The sequence below is a fragment of the Staurois parvus genome, unplaced genomic scaffold (assembly GCF_062004578.1).
Source record: "Staurois parvus isolate SC_StPar_1 unplaced genomic scaffold, SC_StPar_1.0 ptg000562l, whole genome shotgun sequence".
NCBI classification, from domain to species: Eukaryota; Metazoa; Chordata; class Amphibia; order Anura; family Ranidae; genus Staurois; species Staurois parvus.
In genome coordinates, this window is record NW_028318358.1 from 4,039,991 (window position 1) to 4,056,100 (window position 16,110).

General features: G+C 44.6%; 1 protein-coding gene across 1 annotated transcript in view; it reads left to right on the plus strand.

The window, feature by feature from the left end:
• The first annotated feature begins 2,817 nt into the window (after window positions 1-2,817).
• Window positions 2,818-16,110, plus strand: part of LOC149450771 (gametocyte-specific factor 1-like) — a 138,982-nt gene continuing 125,689 nt past the window's right edge. The window contains exons 1-2 of the mRNA XM_089691403.1: window positions 2,818-2,916; window positions 14,111-14,199. Coding sequence (XP_089547529.1) covers window positions 14,119-14,199 — 81 coding nt within the window. The 5' untranslated portion in view covers window positions 2,818-2,916; window positions 14,111-14,118. The remainder of the gene's footprint in view (window positions 2,917-14,110; window positions 14,200-16,110) is intronic.

Below are 16,110 nucleotides of genomic sequence, written 5' to 3' on the forward strand. Positions count from 1 at the left end.
AAATATAATCTACCTATATCTGAAAACTTCACATACCTAAGAATTACTCACTGCCTACAAACAACAATACCTCACACTACCAAATTACCATCTACAGCATACCTTTTTCTCACCAAATCTAAATACCCAGGTAAAGGCATCTCTACCTTTTACGCGTACCTTACTAACCTACAATTCACACTACAAACTACCTTTCTTACCAACTGGGAAAAAATCCTACCAGAACCAATAACCTCACAATGCTGGGAAAATGCTTTCAAAAATACATATAAAGCTACCCGATGCAGCTCCCACTGGGAGTCATATCTAAAAATACTCCACCAATGGTATCTGACTCCGGTCAAACTCTCTCTCTACTACGCAAAACACTCCCCTACATGCTGGAGACAAGGCAGGGAAACAGGCTCAACGATACATATCCTGTGGTCTTGTAAATCACTTAGATCCTTCTGGAATACTACCTTCCAACTAATATCTGACATAACCAAAAGTGTGATTACCCCGAATACCTCATTAGCACTCCTACATGTCGAGATTGAAAAATTTCCCTCTCACTCCCGCACAATTATCACCCACATTTTCTTTGCTGCCAAAATAAACATCACTAGACTATGGAACTCAAAAAATGCCCCCTCAATCACGTCAACCACAAATGGACCTGATGGTTAAGTCACCCAAAATGCTCTGTACAACCCTGATAACACTCAACATTTAAAAACATCACCTAACCCCTGACTGGTACATCCTTCTCCACCTAGTTATACCTTCCCCCCCCCTTTCCTCCATCTCCCCTACCAATAACCCCCCTAACATCCCAACCCCTCACCAAAGTTTTTCATTCATATATAAATACCTCTGATGATATAGCTAATTAAGACCAACTTCATCATTGCTTAAAGAGTGAAATAACATCTACACTGCTCAAATGTACAATGTTTTATTTTATTGCATTATGGTATGAATGAACAATGTCTTATTCCCTTGTTCTCCTTTTCCCTGAAAAATTCAATAAAAATATTGAAACATAAAATTTACCGGCAAGTGCTAACAGAGATCAGGCCTGATGCTGCGAACACTGCGGTTTTGTGTGCAGTGTATCAAGTGACAGTGACCTACTGACACTGCACTTGCTGGGGGGGAAAAGGGGGGGTAAGCGTAGGGGCTAAACGCAGGTGCTGGCAGGTGCCGGGCTGATCCCGCTAATGCTGCATTTTTGGGGACGCTATACTAATGTGAACGCTCATATAGTGCTGATCTGATCAAAGATATTGACCCGTTCAGACACTATACTAGCAATGGAGGTTTATTGTACATGAGCGTGCTCCTGGCAATCAAGGGGTTAAATGTAAAGGTAATGAAAGGGCTAACTGTGTGAGGGGAGTGTTTTACTAGGGGGGCGGGGGTGTATGCTTCACATGACACTGATCCCGAGAGATAAACTCTTCTCTCAGGTTCAGCATGCTTTGAACTGACAGAGAGCAGACTTGCAGTGTAAACACTGCAGCCGTGCTCTCTGTCAGTGATTGCCGGTAATCGCAGGGACCCGGGGGGTAATGACCGGCTGGGACCCAGGGATGGACACCCGCTGCCGCGATCGGCGGGATGGGTAGGGCGGGCGTGCGCCCCCTACCTGTTTTGCAGAGTGCCGTTAAAAAATGGCATTCTGCGCAGAGGTGCTGCCTTGCCGCAGTACAAACACTGTGGCTGGTCGGCAACCGGTTAAATAAAGTAGCAAAGAGTGTAGATTTGGTGTGATGCATAGAGTTAAGGTTCATTTTAAAGTAGAACTACAGGCAAAACTTTTTTTTTATTTTGGATAGAGTGGGTTATAACTCGTCAGATTTGTTTGTCATCAGTGTCCCATAGGGGAGATTTACCTTCACTTCCTGTCCATAGCTAAAACAGGAAATGAGAGGAAATCCCTACAAATTAAAGTGTTTGTAAAGGCTGAAGGTTTTTTACCTTCATGCCCCCCATAGCAAGCTGCTTGCTGTGGGAGCACCCAACAGAAGCAAGGGACCAGGAGCCCCAGCGAGACCCGAGGAGGATCCAGGCTGCTCTGTGCAAAACCATTGCACACAGCAGGTAAGTATAGACATGTTTGTTATTTTACAAAAAAAAAATTACGAACATTTAGAATAACTTTACGGGAATCAATTTGGGACCCCCAGGTCACCAGAACTAGCGTCTCCCCTGCAAGATTTCCCTTCTATTATTTTCTGGGGACAACCCACAATTTGGGATTTTCTTGTACTTTCAATGATAGTAGTAAACAGGACAAATAGGCGGAATCTCCCTAATGGGGACACTGACAGCAATAAGAAACTGGCAAGGGTTGTAATCGATCTTCACTGCAGGGGTGGACTGACCATTTAGAAACTCGGGCACTGCCCGAGGGCCCGGGGTCAGTAGGGGGCCCCATGAGATGCCCCCGGTACCTTTTTCATAGGCTTTTTTGAGTTTGGACAAGGACACAGGGGCCCCATGATCCCCTATTGCCCGGGGGACCCATGAGTTGTCAGTCCACCCCTGCTTCACTGCATCCAAAACTTGAAACAGGTTTTGTCTTTAGTCATACTTTAACCACTGAAGTTACAACACTGCTGAAGTATGAGTCCCACATTACTAACACTACAATGTACAATCTGAGGGCCTTGTGAATTAATGTCACTTGGCAACGTATCAAAATGTCCAGAGATACAAAAACCCACAATCCCCCTCTCTTGATTCTCTTCGAAGCCTCATGGACATGCGCGCACACCTGAGAAGGGCGGCCCCGGAAGGCAGGAAATCCGCTCCTGCGCAGTACAGCTCGTCTTTCCCGCCCGCGGTTGTTGTTGTAGGAGGAGCTGCGTGTGAGGAGGATAGCGGAGCGGAGACGAGGGGCTCACGTGGAACTCATTGTCCTGAGACACGGTAATGGCGGATATCACAGACAAGGCCTGTGGCTGATATGAGAAATGTCTGAGGCGGCCCGACTGAGTATATAGGGCGCTGGATATCCAACCAGGCCAGACCTGTCCTTGGTATCAGAACCTGCGCAGTGATGTGCTGAGTTTATCTCTGGTTTACTCATTACCATTCCACCCTGTGCAAAAACCTAATAGGTGTTTCTGGCATGGTTTGTCCGCAGCGTGGTGTACCTGCAGTTTTTGTGGGGTTACCTGTGCTTTTGCTTAGATGCCTTAGCTTGGGCAATTTTGGCACATTTGCCATTTTTCAGGTTTCACACTTTCGCAATTGCGCGGTCATACAACATTGTACCCAAACTAAAATTTTATCAAGAATGTCAGAATAGTACAGATATCCTCCAAATGACCCCTTTTTGCAAAGTAGACAGTCCGACGTACTTCATAAGAGGCATGGCAAGATTTTGAAGTTGTATTTTTTTTTTTTTTTGTCGTTTTTCGGGAAATGAAAAAATTTAAAATATTTTTTTTTTACATATTGTCACCAGTGCAGTACAGCGTCATCATATAACTGGCATGGCGGTGATCAGGGACACTGGTGACAGTATGAAAAAATATATATATTTCATTAAATTTTTTTTAAGATTTTTTTTTTTTTCATATTTCACTATGACCAAAGTAGTATAATGTTACCATAGTAACATTGTACTACTTTGGGGAAGTGATCAGTATTTTTTTTTTACACAATTTGCTTATAGCAAAGAATTACTTTGCTATAAGCAAGCATTTACCTGAATGACATTGATTCATTCAGGTTTTTATTTTTTGTGCTTAGCTGTGATTTGGCCCCAGCTAATCACATGACATGTGATCGCTGTGACTATTCACAGCTAGACACTAGTATACAATGGATGGCATGAATGAAGCCATCCATTGTATACAACTGTCATGACCTGCTGTGATTGGTCACAGCAGGTCACATGGTACCAGCAACGGGGGCTGGTACTCAGATCTGTCATCGGCCATGTCCGAGGTACACGGCCGGTGACAGATCGCGCGGCTCTGCAAGCGCGAAAACTGCGCATGCCCGGGAGGACGCCATATGGCCTCCACCCAGAAATCTACAGCATTTTGCCGGCCGGCTATTGGTTAAAGATGTGGCATGCAGGACTTTTGGGGGGTTTTCAGAAAACAGCGAAAATGCTCGCTCTAATGGGAAAGCATGGGTAACCCCCACATAAACCCTGGGTGCGCTACAGTGTGAATACACTATAACTGCGGCTGGGTGGCCATTTTGCACTGGATCACGTATCTGATATGTGATCAGCGCTTCTGAGTAGGGCATGCCCCTTACCCCAGCTGTACTGTGATTTGTTACAGCTAAAGTCAATTGGCGTGTCCTGGCTGATGATTGATCTCCGGGACCTGCTGATCAGCTCTGTGATTCACAGAAGAGAGCTCTGTGTTGGCAAAAAACACAGCTCTGTACACTGACATGCAATCTTAGCCACTTGCCCTCCAGAGGATTTACCCCCCCCCCCCCCTTTCCTCATCAGGCCATTTTTTGCGTTACAGAGCTGCTTTACTTTGATAAATGCGCGGTCATGCAATGTTGCACCCAAATGAAATTTACGTTCTACCCCCCCCCCCCCCCCACAAATAGAGCTTTCTTTTGGTGGTATCTGATTGCTTGTGTGTTTATTTTTTGCACTATACAAAAAAAAAAACCAATATTCTTGACTTTTTGCTGTTAACCACTTGATAACCACACTATATCCAATTGGCTACAGCACTGCTACCCAGTTCTGGGAGAAAGTCATATGACGCCCTCCTAGAACGCGCCTCCCACACGCCCCCAGGGACGCGCACCCGGCGATCTTCGTGATTGCTGTCTCCTACGGACACAGCTGATCATGTGATAAGGTAAAAGGCCAATCACAGCGGTCTTACCACGTGATCAGCTGTGTCCCAATGACACAGCAGATCACGGCGTAAATACAGTTGCCGGTTACAGTTGTCACAGCGTGAGGAAAGTACTGCTGATAACCGGCAGCTGTCACAGAGCAGTTCAGTACTGATGATCAGTGCCGCCAGTCGCGGCTGTCGGTGCCGCCCCGTCAGTTGGGACCATCAGTGCGGCATATCAGTGCAGCATCATCAATGCCCACCAGTTTCGCCTCCTCAGTGCTGTCTATCCGTGCCACTTTATCAGTGCTGCCTATCAGTGCAGCCTCGTCAATGCACATCAGTGAAGGAGAAAAATGACCTGTTTGCAAAATTTAATAATAGAAACAAAGAAAAACTTTTTTTTTTTTCAAATTTTTTGCCCTTTTTTTTGTTTATAGTGCAAAAAAAAACACCCAGTGGTGATTAAATACCACTAAAAGAAAGCTCTGTTTGTGAAAAAAAATGATAAAAATGTAATAATGGGTACAGTGTTCCATGACCACGCAATTGACAGTGCTGAAAGCTGAAAAATGGCCTGGGTATGAATGGGGTTATAAATACCCAGTAGGCAAGTGATTAAACATGTCCAGTAAAAAATCTTAAATCAAATTTAGACCAAAATGTTATGTAGTGCTACATGTCTTTGCTAGAAAAAAAATCCCAATATGTGTAAATTAATTGGTTTACGTGAAAGATATAGCGTTTGCAAATGGTGATATGTGCTGGAATTGTTTTAACTAGTAATGGCAACAACCAGTGACTTATAGCTGGACTGCAGCGGACATTCTGACACTAGGGGGGAACTGACTTGGTGTCATTGACATCCCCAGTGACACTAATACAGTGATCAGTGCTAATAAAAATCACTGACACTGTACTAATGACACTGGGCAGGAAACGGTTAACATCTGGGGAGATCAAAAGGTTAACTGTGTGCTGTTTTACTGTAAGCTGTGTGTTCTTTCAGCTGTAAGCACACTGCTTTGTATCGCTCTGCTTTTGTAGAGCTATGCAAAGCATTGTACAGGAGCTGACGGAGAGAACTGTATTGTTTACATACAGTTCTCTTTCCCATCGGTAATATTCTGCGATCACCGGGTGCCGGTGAATAATCGCTGGCCCGGACCCGGTGATTGACAGCCGAGGCCACGAATAGCAACGCGGGTAAGGGCGCACGCGCCCCCTAACTGGAAATGCAAAATTGCAGTATTTCTGCTATAGGGTGGTGGGAAAGCAGTTGTTGGTGTTTTTTGGGGTTTTTTTTTTGTTTGTTAATTATTTCATGCAAAGCAAGGGGGAAGAAAAAGATTGCTCAGTAAAAGCAACACATATTACACAGCTTACACTTTGGCACAGATTTAACCCATTGATTGCCCCTAGATGTTTTCACCTTCCCAGCCAGTGTTATTAGTACCATGTATAGTATTAGCACTGATCACTGTAATGGTGTCACTTGAAAAAGTATTCATGCCCTTGAAATTTTCCACATTTTTTCATGTTACAACCAAAAACGTAAATGTATTTTATTGGGTTTTTATGTGATAGACCAACACAAAGTGGCACATAATTGTGAAGTGGAAGGAAAATGATAAATGGTTTTCAAAATGTTTTACAAATAAATATGTGAAAAGTGTGGTGTGCATTTATATTCAGCCCCCCTGAATCAATACTTTCTAGAACCCCCTTTCGCTGCAATTACAGCTGCAAGTCTTTTTGTGGATGTCTTTACCAGCTTTGCACATCTAGAGTGACATTTTTGCCAATTCTTCTTTTCAAAATAGCTCAAGCTCTGTCAGATTGGATGGAGAACATCTGTGAACAGCTATTTTCAAGTCTTGCCACAGATTTTCATTGTATTTAGGTTTGGACTTTGACTGGGCCATTCTAACACATTAATATGCTTTGATCTAAATAGTGGTGCACCGAAATAAAAATTCTGTTGCTGAAACCGAAAATTCAGGAATTCAGAAAACCGAGTCCGAAATGGACGTTTTTAAAAATATATACCGTATTTTTCGCACCATAAGACGCACTTTTTTCCCCCCAAAAAAGGGGGGAAAATGTCAGTGCGTCTTATGGAGCGAATATGGAGCGGCCGGTCCGGTATTTCCACTGCCGCCGTGTCAGAATACGGGGCCGGCCGCTCAGCTCTACAGCGGGACCTTATAGAGATGACTGCTGACCTTTGGGGAGGGGGGGGAGCGGGTACTTGAATTTGACAGATACCCGCTCCCACTTCCGTGGAGTTGTTCTTTCATCTTACCTGTTCCTCTATCCAGCGGCGCGGTCTTCCCAGCTTCTGTAGTGTGGGCATGACAGTCGGGTGCCAAGTGCGCATGCGCAGGAAGCGGTGCTTTTTGTGAATGGTAAGGCGGCACCTGGGACACATGACAGATCCTAGAAGCCGCCGGACCAATCACAAAGCGCAAGTGCTTCTCACTCATGCGCACTGGGCACCCGGCTGTGATGCCGAGCGCCATTACAGAAGCCGGGAAGACAGCGCGCGGCTGGATAGAGGAACAGGTAAGATGAAAGAACAACTCCGCGGAAGTGGGAGCGGGTACCTGTCAAATTCAGGTACCCGCTCCCCCCCTCCCCAAAGGTCAGCAGTCATCCCCTGTGCTGTCCGCAGTCTCTGGTCATCCCTGTGCTGTCCGCAGTCTCTGGTCATCCCTGTGCTGTGTCCGCAGTCTCTGGTCATCCCTGTACTGTGTCCGCAGTCTCTGGTCATCCCTGTACTGTGTCCGCAGTCTCTGGTCATCCCCTGTACTGTGTCCGCAGTCTCTGGTCATCCCCTGAACTGTGTCCGCAGTCTCTGGTCATCCCCTGAACTGTGTCCGCAGTCTCTGGTCATCCCCTGAACTGTGTCCGCAGTCTCTGGTCATCCCCTGAACTGTGTCCGCAGTCTCTGGTCATCCCCTGAACTGTGTCCGCAGTCTCTGGTCATCCCCTGAACTGTGTCCGCAGTCTCTGGTCATCCCCTGAACTGTGTCCGCAGTCTCTGGTCATCCCCTGAACTGTGTCCGCAGTCTCTGGTCATCCCCTGAACTGTGTCCGCAGTCTCTGGTCATCCCCTGAACTGTGTCCGCAGTCTCTGGTCATCCCCTGAACTGTGTCCGCAGTCTCTGGTCATCCCCTGAACTGTGTCCGCAGTCTCTGGTCATCCCCTGAACTGTGTCCGCAGTCTCTGGTCATCCCCTGAACTGTGTCCGCAGTCTCTGGTCATCCCCTGAACTGTGTCCGCAGTCTCTGGTCATCCCCTGAACTGTGTCCGCAGTCTCTGGTCATCCCCTGAACTGTGTCCGCAGTCTCTGGTCATCCCCTGAACTGTGTCCGCAGTCTCTGGTCATCCCCTGAACTGTGTCCGCAGTCTCTGGTCATCCCCTGAACTGTGTCCGCAGTCTCTGGTCATCCCCTGAACTGTGTCCGCAGTCTCTGGTCATCCCCTGAACTGTGTCCGCAGTCTCTGGTCATCCCCTGAACTGTGTCCGCAGTCTCTGGTCATCCCCTGAACTGTGTCCGCAGTCTCTGGTCATCCCCTGAACTGTGTCCGCAGTCTCTGGTCATCCCCTGAACTGTGTCCGCAGTCTCTGGTCATCCCCTGAACTGTGTCCGCAGTCTCTGGTCATCCCCTGAACTGTGTCCGCAGTCTCTGGTCATCCCCTGAACTGTGTCCGCAGTCTCTGGTCATCCCCTGAACTGTGTCCGCAGTCTCTGGTCATCCCCTGAACTGTGTCCGCAGTCTCTGGTCATCCCCTGAACTGTGTCCGCAGTCTCTGGTCATCCCCTGAACTGTGTCCGCAGTCTCTGGTCATCCCCTGAACTGTGTCCGCAGTCTCTGGTCATCCCCTGAACTGTGTCCGCAGTCTCTGGTCATCCCCTGAACTGTGTCCGCAGTCTCTGGTCATCCCCTGAACTGTGTCCGCAGTCTCTGGTCATCCCCTGAACTGTGTCCGCAGTCTCTGGTCATCCCCTGAACTGTGTCCGCAGTCTCTGGTCATCCCCTGAACTGTGTCCGCAGTCTCTGGTCATCCCCTGAACTGTGTCCGCAGTCTCTGGTCATCCCCTGAACTGTGTCCGCAGTCTCTGGTCATCCCCTGAACTGTGTCCGCAGTCTCTGGTCATCCCCTGAACTGTGTCCGCAGTCTCTGGTCATCCCCTGAACTGTGTCCGCAGTCTCTGGTCATCCCCTGAACTGTGTCCGCAGTCTCTGGTCATCCCCTGAACTGTGTCCGCAGTCTCTGGTCATCCCCTGAACTGTGTCCGCAGTCTCTGGTCATCCCCTGAACTGTGTCCGCAGTCTCTGGTCATCCCCTGAACTGTGTCCGCAGTCTCTGGTCATCCCCTGTACTGTGTCCGCAGTCTCTGGTCATCCCCTGTACTGTGTCCGCAGTCTCTGGTCATCCCCTGTACTGTGTCCGCAGTCTCTGGTCATCCCCTGTACTGTGTCCGCAGTCTCTGGTCATCCCCTGTACTGTGTCCGCAGTCTCTGGTCATCCCCTGTACTGTGTCCGCAGTCTCTGGTCATCCCCTGTACTGTGTCCGCAGTCTCTGGTCATCCCCTGTACTGTGTCCGCAGTCTCTGGTCATCCCCTGTACTGTGTCCGCAGTCTCTGGTCATCCCCTGTACTGTGTCCGCAGTCTCTGGTCATCCCCTGTACTGTGTCCGCAGTCTCTGGTCATCCCCTGTACTGTGTCCGCAGTCTCTGGTCATCCCCTGTACTGTGTCCGCAGTCTCTGGTCATCCCCTGTACTGTGTCCGCAGTCTCTGGTCATCCCCTGTACTGTGTCCGCAGTCTCTGGTCATCCCCTGTACTGTGTCCGCAGTCTCTGGTCATCCCCTGTACTGTGTCCGCAGTCTCTGGTCATCCCCTGTACTGTGTCCGCAGTCTCTGGTCATCCCCTGTACTGTGTCTGCAGTCCATTAGTTCAGAATTTTTTTTTCCTGTTTTCTGCCTCTAAAACCTAGGTGCGTCTTATGGAGCGAAAAATACGGTATATTTTTTGGAAAAAAATACACTTTAATGATTAAAAAAACCAACAATGTATACAGAACTTAAAAATCTCCATGAGTGACTCTTTAAAAAAATTTCTACAGGTTACCAGTGTAAAGTTACAGAGGAGGTCTAGTCCTAGAATTATTGCTCTTGCTCTGACGTTCGTGGCCCTGCCTCACGTGTGGTTTGAACACAGTTTACCTATGTTGGTGTGGCCTACGTATGTGTTCACTCTGTGCGAGCACGGGGAGACGGACACTTTAAACTTTTTTTTTTTTTTTTTTACATTTAATTTTAATTTTTTTTTTACACTGTCCCTTTTTAAAAAAAAAAACAAAAACATTTAATCACTTTTATTCCTATCACAAGTAATGCATTCATCCCTTGTGATAGAAATAATCAGTGACAGGTCCTCTTTATGGAGAGATGTGGGGTCAATAAAATTAAAAAAAAATTATTTTTTTTCTTTTGGCTATAAAAAATATATACTAAACTCAAAGTCATAAATTTAGGCCAAAATGTATTCTGCTACATGTCTTTGGTTAAAAAAAAATCCCAATAAGTGTATATTAATAGCTTTGTGTGAAAGTTATAGCATCTACAAGCTATTGTAAAAATAATGGAATTTACACAGCTTTCACTTTCTGACTGCCTATCACATTTCTTTAGGTGCTAAAATACCAGGACAGTACAAACACCCCCAAATGACCCATTTTTGGAAAGTAGACACCCTAAGCTATCTGCTGAGAGGCATATTGAGTCCATGGAAGATTTTTTTTCCACAAGTGTTTTTTTTTTTTTTTTTTAGACCATTGTCAAATTATATATTGCTCACACAAGCTATGGGTATATGTTGAATTACACCCCAAAATACATTCTGCTACTTCTACCGAGTATGGGGACACCACATGTGTGAGACTTTTTGGGAGCCTAGCCACATACAGGAGCCCGAAATCCAATGACCACTTTGAAAGCCTGAAGGTGGGTAACTTCCTCATTTCACTACCTATCACAGTTTGAGGCCCTGAATTGCAACCATAGCACCAACCCCCCCCCCCCCCCCCATTGACTCCTTTTTGGAAAGTAGACACCCCAAGGAATTTAAAAAGAGGCATGGTGAGTATTTTGCAGATCTAATTTTTTATCACAAGGTTTTGAAATATAATAAAGTTTTCTTTCTTCATTTTCCAAAAACTTGTTGCAACAAACGAGCTCTGCTAAATACTCGCCATGCTTCTTATGTGGTTAAAAAAAGCTATTTTATTGACTCAACATGCCTCTCAGCATATAGTTTGGGGTGTCTACTTTACAAAAAGTGGTCGTTTTGGGGGGTGAGGCCATTTTTAACCACCTGAAGACCAAGCCTTTTCTGACACTTTTTGTTCACATGAGAAAAATCAGTATTTTTTGCTAGGAAACTACATTATATATATATATATTGTTTTTTTTAAAGCAGATACCCTAGTGAATAAAATGGTGGGTGCTGCAATTTTTTTATGTCACATAGAACAATCGCTGTGCAAGTACTAATGCACATTTTTGTGGAAAAAAAAATGTGTTTTTTTTAATGCACAAAAACACAATATATTGGCCAATTTTTTAGTAAAATATAAAAGATGATGGTATGCCGAATAAATTGATACCAAACATGACATACTTTAAAACTGTGCATGCCCTGTGCAATGGCGACAAACTGCATAGAATTTTAATATCCATAGGCAACGCTTTGAAAGCCTTTACAAGCTACCATTTTAGATTTACAGAGGAGGTCTAATACTAGAATTACTGCCCTTGATCTGACGTTTGTGGCGATACCTCACATGCATGGTTCAACACTGTTTACATACTTGCACAGGGTCAACGCTCGTACACGGGTGGGGGGAGGAGCGAGGGTGTTTTTTAAAAATTATTTTTACACTGTCCCTTTCATTTATTTATTTGCTTTCGTTGGCTCACTTTTAATGCTATCACAGGGAATGCAAATATCCCCTATAACTTCAATGGGCATTGTCATGTATTTTTTTGAGAAATATCGGGTCTATCAGATATTTCCTCGGCCCTTATATTATCCAATCTCACCAAGATCGGTGTAATCAGATGCTTTCCCAATTTACAAATGGCGCTGTTTATATCCTGCGAAACTGAAGTGATGAAATGCTCGTAGCTTCCAGTCTCTTAGACTATAGAGATGATTGGCACCATTCCGGTCTCCAATCAGCTCTATGGTCAGCTGACAGAAACACCGGCTGCATTCTCGGGCTCCCCGATGGCACGGGACTGCCCGAGAAGGCCGAGGAAGGCAGCGTGGGGGGCATTTTCTCCCGCTGCTTGTAACAGCAATCCTGAAGCTAATTAACCACTAGGATTGCTTTTACATGAAAGCCGTTCACCGGCCGAAAAAATGATACCAGAATGACATAACCACTCAGACTCCAGTGATGTACTAGTATGTCGCTGGTCCTTGTTGGATGTATATGTTCTTTTTTTTTTTTTTTTTTTTTTTTAACTACGGATTAAAAATCTCATCCAACAGCACTGTACACACCTACTTATGTATATTCTGAGAGCAAGACCCTGTTACTGTCAGAATAAAGAAGTCGGTGCTGTAGCTGAACGACATACTCATTTCTCAAGCAGGCTTTTTCCCCCTTTCTAAGACTGGTATTTACAAGCTGTTGGGGGAAGCCCTGACGTTTAGGTCACACGGTGCCCCATGTGCCAATTCCAAGATTGTACAAATGTCTAAATAGTGGCACTCTTGAATAAAAATTGTCCACATATACAGTAAGTGATCCCTCATATGGAAAAAGGATAACACCAAGCCTCTAACTATCTTGCCACTGCTTCCCATGTAGTCTGGGCATCCGGGTGGCTCCATGAGACTATTTTTTCCCTCGTAAATCCGAAACTTGTATGTATAGCCTGTTGCCCTCTCACAGGTCTTGTGCATCTTGACCCCATATCTGGCACGCTTGCTGGGGAGAAATTGTTTGAATGCAAGGCGGCCAGAAACATTGAGGGACTCATCAATTCAGATGTTTTGCTTGATAGTATAGACATCTGTAAATTTTTGGTTAAGTTGATTACGAGTGGCTGAATTTTGTGCAGCTGGTCAAATTCAGGATCACCCCGAGGACGACAGTGTGTTGTCATTGAAATGTATAAAACACATTCATCTCATATCTACACATTACTCTCATATCTATGCCTGGCCATGGCAGCAAAGAAAACACGGGCATATGATGAATCTGGTCTGTGGACCAATACAACTGCAATTCATCTTTTCATAGTAATGCCCATGTTGAGAGTTAGGCATTGACGTCCATGGGAGGTGCGTTTCGCATTGACGTCCATGGGATTTGTCGAGCCCTGCTTACAAGATGTAGGAGTTGGCTGCACTTTTGTGCAAGGAACCTTACTTAGTTCTTCACCAGGACAAGGTGTTGTCATCTTTTTGTCCAAATCCTAGGGAAAAGGTGCTTCACTCTTTGGATGTTCAATTTTATCTGAAGTCTACAGCTTTGTTTCTACAGTCTGATTCCCTGTTTGTTCTGCCTGAGGGTCTTTGTAAGGTCCAGCTCCTTTGTCTATTTCTAGATGAATGTTAGCTCACTTCTCAGGCTTATGGTATCAAGGGCAAGGGTTATCCTATTCCAATTAAAGCACTATTTACCAGAAGTGTCAGTGCTTCTTGATCCATTCATATCAAGCTTCTGTTTATCAAGTTTGTAAGGCTACTACCTGGTCTTCTATTGATACTCTACCAGGTTGATGTCTATGCCTGTGCGGGCACCAGTTTTGGGCAGAAGATTTTGCTAGAGACGTTTATAGTGGGGTTCCCCCTTTTTCGTGTAGGGATTTTGGGCATCTTGGACTTGTTGCTGTTTTGCCCACCCCTCAAGTTCAGTGCTGTGGGACATCCCAAGAAGTCATGAATGTTAACTCCTCTTTGTCCCCCTGTTGCTTCAGTTTCTCATTGTTTACTGCAAAACTGAGGCTAGGCTGAGCTGGTCGGGCAAGGTTGTTATACTTGACTGAGATTTCTGCCCTTTCTTGGCCAGTGTCAATTTTTCTGAAGTGGCAGCCTAACCAAAGTAGTATTGACTGACTGTGTAGTCCCCTATGTCCCCTAATGTAATCTACAGAAAAGGATTTTACAGGTAAACCTAAGAACCTAACTTTTACTTTTCTAGGCAAAAAAGTTAGCCGCTGCTTATTTATTTTTTCGTATAATAAGTTTCATGTTTGCTTTGACAGGTGGAATCATGGATTATGTAATTTGTCCATTTAATACAGAACACAAGGTCCGAGGAACAGAGCTGCGAATGCACCTAATGATATGTCAGGTATGTGCATTCATCAGATTTCGTTAAAACCAAAATTTGACCTAGTAGTACATTAAAGAAAACACATTTTTATAGTTTTTGTGTAAGTCTGTATACTAGTCCCCCTTCAGTACGTGTTGATGCTATCTATGCAAAGAAGCTGATTAACATTCGGCATACATCCATACTATCCAAACCCACTTATGTAAACCTCCTGAAATTTTAGGAGATGGTCTCATTGCTGAACAATATCATGCTAACTTACAGCAAGATAACCCAGGGTCTTCCAGAGTCCCTGTTTCCACATATCAACAAACTATACTTTTTCACATGTCTACACAAATTGGACATTGTTTATTAAAGCTGTAGTAAAGAGCGCATGCGTGGGTGACATCACCGGTTGCATGCTGTGTAAATATCTCCTAAATGGTGCACGTTTAGGAGGTATTCACTGTACCTACAGGTAAGGTAAAACAACTCATTCAGCTTAAAATAGAAATGTAGGGCAATACATTTATGTATAGATGTAAAAAAACATAAACGCCACCTTTTTTCCAGTTCAATGAATTTTATTTTATTGAGTTTATTAAAATTTTTTACAAAAGTACAACATCCAGGCACATGAATGCAAAAATGGAATACAATGTACAATAAAGGCTGGGCGGCCCGAACACAAAGGTTAGCCATAAGCAAGAGCACATGAGGTTTGCCACCATTCCCATAAAAAAATACAGAAAGTCCCACAACTGGAAGGGAGCAGGGTTCTAGCAGAAAGGGTCTGGTGAAAGAGCCAGAGTAGAAAAAAAGATTCAAAGTCAATGGAAAAATTAGCATGGATGTTGAATTACAGATCTATCTAATCAGAACGAAAGGTTAAAAATCGAAAGCAAAAACAGAAAAGAAAAAAGGGGGAGGGGTTGCTAGGGGCGATGAGAGCAGTGGGTGGTGGGGAGGAAGGAGAAGCCTCAGAATACAACATCGATCCTAGGTCCTCTGTCATGCTCCAGTATAGGAGTAAAAATCAAAGGTGCAATGCCCTGTGGTTAGGCTGTGAATAGTCTATCCACTGGGTCAAAATCTGTAGGAATCTGTCAAAACCTCTAATACGACTGTCAATTTCTCATGGACTATTATGCCATTCAGGTGGGACTTAACTTTCTGAAAAGTAAGCATAGGGGATTTCCAGGAGTGGGCAATAGTTTGGCAGTAAATAGGCAATAAGTTTGGCCTCTTTGCGGTGTACCTCAACTGGGTCCTTTTGTAAATTGCAATTAAGTGGTGTGTTAATCAGCGTTCACACTCCAGGGGTGTGGAAATTTTTGAAAAAACTACTTGTCCAAATTTTTACCAAAACCGTATTTAAATCTGAGCTGCTTTTAGGACTGTCTGGGGCTTTTAAAAACATAAGGGGCTTTATTGCAACTTAAACTTTGAATATTTTTAAATAAAATATGAAATCTGAGGTTGCACCGAGTAAATATCCAACATGTCAAACCTTATATTTGCATGCGCTCGTGAACTGGCGACAAACTTCAGTACCATATATTTCCTATAGGCAATGCTTTTAAAGCCCCTTATTGGTCATCAGCAGAGTGTTACGGAGGAGGTCTGGTACTAGAATTACAGAATTATTGCCCTCATTATGGCATGCGCGGTGGTATGCAATGTGTATTGCAATCAACGTTTTCATGTGTAGGCACCCTGGCGTGTGCTTTTACGTTTGTACGTGTGTATATTTGGGGGGCCATAAATAAAAAATTTCTTTTTTTTTTTTACTTTTTTTCATCACATTGGGGACAAAGTCTCATATGTGATGATTTTTGGTTACAGGTTCTATTTGAGACATCTAGGGTCTAAAAGACCTTGGATGTCTCCCCTGTACGCCACTTTATGTAAAGCAGTGCACGTCGCACTGCATTACATTCTTTCCCG